General features: G+C 40.2%; 1 protein-coding gene across 1 annotated transcript in view; it reads left to right on the top strand.

Moving 5' to 3' along the window:
- The first annotated feature begins 412 nt into the window (after window positions 1-412).
- The window catches only part of LOC123756358 (uncharacterized), a 227,956-nt gene continuing 221,532 nt past the window's right edge, over window positions 413-6,836 (top strand). Inside the window, exon 1 of the mRNA XM_069331241.1 lies at window positions 413-484. Coding sequence (XP_069187342.1) covers window positions 436-484 — 49 coding nt within the window. The 5' untranslated portion in view covers window positions 413-435. The remainder of the gene's footprint in view (window positions 485-6,836) is intronic.

Raw genomic sequence — 6,836 nt, 5'->3', positions numbered from 1 at the left:
CCCATCTTGTCGGCGACAGGCAGAATGGTTTTACTATCATATAATGGGTTCATGAACTGGATCACAACAACCTATGCCAATCAGGTTTACATTTGTGGTGAGGTAGTTACATATATTATTATGTCATGCACCCACACCTACCAACACTACCAATTACCGACACTACTATCTCCTCACTCCTTAATTTAGTAAATTTATAATCTTTATGTAGAATTATATATGCATTGTGTGTGACGATGGGTTCTGTTGTATGTTGTTCTGTGGTTCTAAATTTGAACCATTAGCTGTATAGTTCCGCTATTCTAAGGTTCTAGTCATGACCCATTAACTTTGAACATATAAATCGTACCTACTTCTAAGATTTGTCATCCAATAGAGACTCATGTTATCACATTCTAATGTGTTTACTTCTTTCCAGGATAGACGAGCGTGACGATGGACCGCAGCGGCGCCTTCAATGTTTTATTGCTGATTATACTGGCAGGTTAGTGATTTTGTTGATATGGATACACACACACATTCATAGAACCCAGGAGCTGAAGCTCCAACTATGGTCTCACACACATATACACACTATTATATATATATATATATATATATATATATATATATATATATATATATATATATATATATATATATATATATATATATATATATATATTAAGCTAAATTTGCCTGAGGGACACCATCTCTAGTGGTCTCGGTGGGGACAGAAGCCCGGCAGGTTGCCTGAGGTTGGAAGATTTTGAATGGTCATGGTGTTAATATTACTATCGGCTTGGGCGTTGTTAGTGAGGTCTTTCCTCAAGGATGATGAACCCTATTCGGAGTTCTATCGACAACTTGCTGATGGCTTCTCAATCCTTCTTTAAACTCTGCTAAAGATTGAGATCGCAAGAGTGGGAGACAAAGTCCAGTGATTGCGAGTGGAAGTACAGGTGAAATGACCAAAGATAAAGCATAGAGAGACCTAGAACGTTAACTGGAATGTGACGAGCCGAAGATTGGCGTAATTCACTATGGTGAATAATACTGTTGCTGTTGTTAGAATGGTTTAGGCACCGTTCATTTCCCCTCACCTATTCCAAATCCTTATCCTTATGTCCGTTCTTAGTGTTATATAATCGTTATGGGTTAGCGCTCTTTGCTAACTTTTAACCCCAACTGACTCCTTAACCTTAATGTTAAAGCTAACCTAACCTTTTTTTGCATTAGTTCCATGCTAGTGAAGTGAGAATGTTGGAAACAACTTTCCAGGTAAAAATAGCGTAAAATAGCAGGGATGGTTAAATACATGGAGATCTTCTTCAGATTTTTCTATTACTTTGCTTTTTATGTATGAATGGTTACAATCTTTAAAGAATTAAGTAAATTCCGATCTTTTCTGGACGACTGATTATATAGGCATACTGAAAAGTGTATTGCCAATGTTGATAGAATAATTGAACAGCATTTTGGCTTAAAAGTTTATTGTTGAGTTTTATTAGATTATTCCAACTGGTTGATCTTTCTGCCCTGGTTGTATGAACATTAATTGACTTCTGTTAAAGTGGTCCGTATGAACCAGAACTAAAAAGCCCAGAGACACTCTTTTCTTTAACTTGTCGCTGTGATAACAGTTATTTGCTAAATGCTAGTTCTTTATGTCAACCTTGAATTCTGAGGAAGTTTATTTGATGAAAGGGTAACTTCCCTCATTTTTCTTACACAGGTGGGTATAGGAACAGACAACTTCTGACCCCTGTTACCAGGCTGAGAGCTTTCCCTTTCCATAGCTCCTGAATACCATAACCACTAGTTTTTCCTGAATCACAACCCGCCAATCGGCTGAGGGTTGAGTGGCCAGGCACCCATTACTACCTAGTCAATCTTCCCCAGTCAGGATACGAACCCAGGATCCCCGAGTGTGAGCCAAGAATGTAGCCAACTACACTATTGTTAAATTAATTCATCGACCTTCCAAATGGCTGCAGTTGGTCTCTGCTACTTATAAAACTCGGATAAGACCGCATGTTCAATTACTACTCACGAAAGAATCTATGAACTGAGCATGTTTGCGATTTATTATTCATGCCTTCTTTTGTTTTACGTTTTATTTAACTCTGTCAACAACTTCAGTTTAGATAATAAACGGTATTTGTGGATCGAGAGAACCGTCTAAATGAAAGGTTTCGTTTACAACACGGAATTTCCTTCGTCATGATTTGGGAAATTACGTGTAGGCAAATTTTCAGGCAAATTAAGAGAGAAAATATTGTTTGTTAATATCAGAATAGTTAAGTGAGCGGGAGAGGTGAGAGTGAGTGAGGGAGAGAGAGAGGGAGGGATGGGGAGAGAGAGGGAGAGGGAGGGAGGGAAGGATGGATGGATGGAAGGAGGGAGGAAGGTAGGTTAGAGAGAGAATAAAAACCAGAGAGAAGCTCCCAAGTTGATAGACCAGAGGGCACTCCGGTGTACTGAGCATATTATATGCAGTTCCTCTCCCTGAACCTTAATATTGCTGCGGGACATACGTTCATAAATGAGGGGAAGGCTGCGAGAGAAGACAGACGGACAGATAGACATACAGATAGTCAAACATACTAATTAAAAACCCTACATTTAACGTCTACTACCTCCCTAGAGGGAGAGAAACGGAGCGAGGGAGGAGGAGGAGGAAAGTAGGCGAGACAGGAAGGGAAGAGGAGGAGGAAGGGAGGGGAGATAGGGAGGGAGGGAGGGAGGAAGGTCTTTTGATAGTTATGGCCTGCAGGTTAATTAGCGAGGCACACTAAGTGGGAGAAACGAGGAGAGCGCACAAACACCCGTGCAGCCTGATCTCACACTTAATACTTTATTGAAATTAAAGCATCCAAATATGCACGCTTTTGCCGACTAATGGGCATCGGGTTCGATAAGCCAGTTTGAATACCCAGGTTCAGAACAGTCTGGATTGGCAAGATAACTGCTGAAACAAACAATTCATTTACAATCGTGAAATTTCAATATAGAATAACAAAATATTAAAAACAAATTCCATATAGGCAATAGAAACCTGTATAATTGAATCCCTTTTATATTTTTCGTGTTTAAAAGAACTAAGGGAAATGACGTAATCAATCCTACGTCAGAGCATATGACGTCACGGGATTGTTTATATTGGAGTTAAATAATTGATGCTAACTTGGAGTGTAAGCAAGGCAGCATAAAACATCCACTAGACAGCATGACATTGTAATTGCCAGAATTAGGCTGGGATATCGTCATATCAATATCTATGGCAGCTGGGTCCAGGTACTGAATCCCCCAATGATGAACCTACCCCCGTCCCATCCCAAATCCTTATCCTGATCCCTTTCAAGTGCTATATAGTCATAGTGGCTTGGCGCTTTCCCTTGATAAGTCCCTCCCTCCCTCCCTCCCTCCTTCCCTCCCTCCTTCCCTCCCTCCTTCCCTCCCTTGGAGTGTAAGCATACGTGTGTGTGTTCACCTAATTGTGTTTGTGGGCAATGAGCTTCGGCTCTTTGGTCCTACCTTTGCACTCAGTCAGTTTGCTGGTTTACAGGTTCCTGAGCCTATTTGGATCCTTCATATAAACACTTAAAACTGTATATATTCATTCCACATGTTCTCTACAGACACTGAACATATTCTTTCTGATATGTCTACGGCTTATTTTGGTACCCAATTTCTGCGTACGCGCATGTGTGCATATGTGTGTGTGTGTGTGTATTTTTATTTAGCAGTATTTACAGGAATCTTAGCTTTGGGACCTTCTCTTGTAACGGAGTTATCTGGTGAAATAATACATTATGAATCAGTAAAAGAAGTTCTTCAAGTATCTGCACTTCTATTTCTTCGTTCTTACCCCCCCTCCTACCCCGAGGAGCAGGGAACACACACTTGTGGCAAAACAAACGAATCTTCCTTCGATGCATTCTTCATTTTTTTTCTCGTTCTAAGAATTTCTCTGCTAGTGCCTCTAGATTTATTTTACATCTAAATCATAACCTTCTTGGTCTCGTAATACTCTTAACTCTAGGACTTATTCGGTAGCATAATTTTTTTAAGCGATTCAAGATTTATGTTTTCCACCTCCAAGTAATTCTATTTTGCTGACTTTGGACAACTCCTTTCCTTCACTGTGCATTCTTCCTCTAATAATTTTTCTTATCTCTTTTATTTCTACGACCTTGTATTTGCTTTGGTTGAAATCTATAAGTCACTTGACAGATCTGTTATGAAGTTTGATTAAGTGTTCGGTGATTATTCTGCAATCAAACCTTATCCTGATAATACTTTTAACTTATGGATAATTTGCGAGGAATAACAGGCTGTCTATTTGTTTCGGTTTTACTGTTTACATATATTTGGTAGAGTATGGGGCCGGTCAAGGTAGAGAGTGAAGTGAGACATAACTCATTCTGCTCCTCCAATCCGACTGTGTTCAAAGGCTTTCTGACAGTCTGTCCATCCTTGATTGAGTGACGGCTCGACTGATCAATAATTACTCTCGATTCTTAACAACAAAGGGATTGGTGGTGATTGGGCCCTATATTCGTAAAATATTTAGGTTAGGTTCACGAAACTTAGCTTAACTCCCGAACTGGAAAAATTAACCGGATAAGTTACGTTATTGGCCTACATAAGACCATGGCTGGAATACACTTGTTAATTGTTAAGCACCTCTCAACTGCCATCAGGGTCGTCTGAGCATGCAATTTCCCTTCCTCTCCATCATAAGGGTATTTTTTTAAGGAACAGTTCAGCAGTTGGGAGACTTCAGAGATCACCAAACTTGGCTTAGATAAAGTGAGAGTCGTCATATCGACACGTGTCTCGGTTCTGGGAAGTTAAGATCAAATGAAGAAATGAAAAACCTCCTAGTGTAGGTTTTTTATCTGAAGTGAACTTTCTCTAGTTCATTCTCGACGCTTTTAGTGGAAGAGAATCAAAACTATTGACTGATGTTGCGTGTATCGGGGGATACTGATGAGGCGAGATTTACATTATGAAAAGAGATGGATTTATTTTATAATAGATCAGTTTTTAGGACGCCTCAGGTCATGTGGGTTTTGTTAGTAAAGAAGTAGATTAAGGTGGTCTTTACTTTTAGAACGTAGCTCTTTCAAATTCTCGTGTAATTACATAGTGGCAGTTCTAAAATCTGCTATTAATAAAGGTGTTATTTACCTCGTATATATGTATATTGCGTCTTTGAATCCTGCCCTTCTTGAGGTCTGGCGCCCCTGATCCAAGCAACAGTCAAAGCAATTCACTCATTCTCTGACATACACACACACACACACACACACACACACACACACACACACACACACACACACACACACACACACACACACACACACACACACACACACACACACTTCTCCACGTTCATCACAGGCAAGCCAAATCCAAAAATCTCTTCAATCAAGCCTACGTGATAAAAAAGCAAAGACCGGGAAAAAATCACTGTGGTTCTTTAATCATAGTGAAGCCGTTCCCCACACTCCCAAGGCAATCAAAAAGCGAGAAATATTTCGAGACAGGAGAGACACACCCCAAGGGAGATAACGAGCTCGGTGCCCCCAATTCACCTCCCTCTCACTTCACCCCTCCATCCCATTCTCACCTCCTTCCTACCTTTCCCTCCATCCTACCTTCCATTAACGCTTTTTCTTGCTCTTCTCTCTACTTATGTTGATTCATTTAGACTTTTCTGTGTTTTAGAGATAACGATAAATATTCTGAGCATTCGACATACTAGAAATTAGGGAAATATCAAAATCTCATCTATGCGGAAGGCTAGTGACTATCAGTTATCTTATTCACATGTCTGCATATGTTTCCATTCCTATCTGTCTTTCTTTCTTTGCATGCTTAACCTGTCTTTCTCAGTCTGGATGGTTGACCTATTTGCCATTGTCTGGGTCTTCAGCATGTCTGTCTCTGGATGTTAACCTATCTTTCTCTGCCCGTTTGTTCTTAGATGGTTAACTTGACTGTCTCTATCTGTGTGCTTTACTTGTCTGTTTTTGTCTGGGTGTTTGCCGTCTCTGCCTCTGTTTACCTCTTCAGCACCATGGCCACACAACCCCGACCTACCAGCAGCAAATCGGAATCAATAACACGAAACACGTTGAAATCAACTAGGTTCTAATTGCTCGAGACGTTCCAGGTATTCCAGACCCCTCAAGCATCTACTATACAACCCCTCTTCTTCGTTGTACTAGTCGTGTTAGCGAAAAATATTGACAATAAAATGTATAATGAAAATAATGATAATAATAATAATAATGATCACTGTCTTTACATATGTGTTTTGGGCAGGAGAGTCATATTCTTAGCGAAAATTCTCTTTCCGTAAAAGCCTGTCATTTCTCACTCTAAATGACCTCCAGAGTAGATGCGAGGTCTGTGAAGCTAATTAGGAAAGCCCATTCTGGGAAGGAGAGCCGGGAATTGCTTTTTGCTTCAAGTGGGCTGTTTAAAGAGTTCTTACTCTGTTTTTGTCTCTGATAACTGCTTCGTAAGATGATGGTTGGAGTCTGTTTACTGGAATTCTTAAGTAACCTGTTCGGATATTAACACGTTCAAAAACGTTGCTCATTTCGGATTTTATAGACTGACTGACGGCAGTAGCGTTGTGTTGATGTGTGGTAACGTTGTGTTGAGAAGTGGTAGCGTTGTCTACTGAGCTTGTCTGGCTAATGGTATGGGGTGGTAGCCATTTTAGAACTGCAATGTCCATGCTAACAATGACAGTGGCCTTAGTCTTTTAGTCAGCTCGTTTCTGAACATTTTTCTAAGGCTATCCGTGGGAAGGAGGGAAAAGGGATGAACTTGAGGGA

This window comes from Procambarus clarkii, chromosome 25, assembly GCF_040958095.1.
Source record: "Procambarus clarkii isolate CNS0578487 chromosome 25, FALCON_Pclarkii_2.0, whole genome shotgun sequence".
NCBI lineage: Eukaryota > Metazoa > Arthropoda > Malacostraca > Decapoda > Cambaridae > Procambarus > Procambarus clarkii.
Note: the sequence above shows the minus strand (reverse complement) of the source record. Positions and strands in the feature narration are given on the sequence as shown.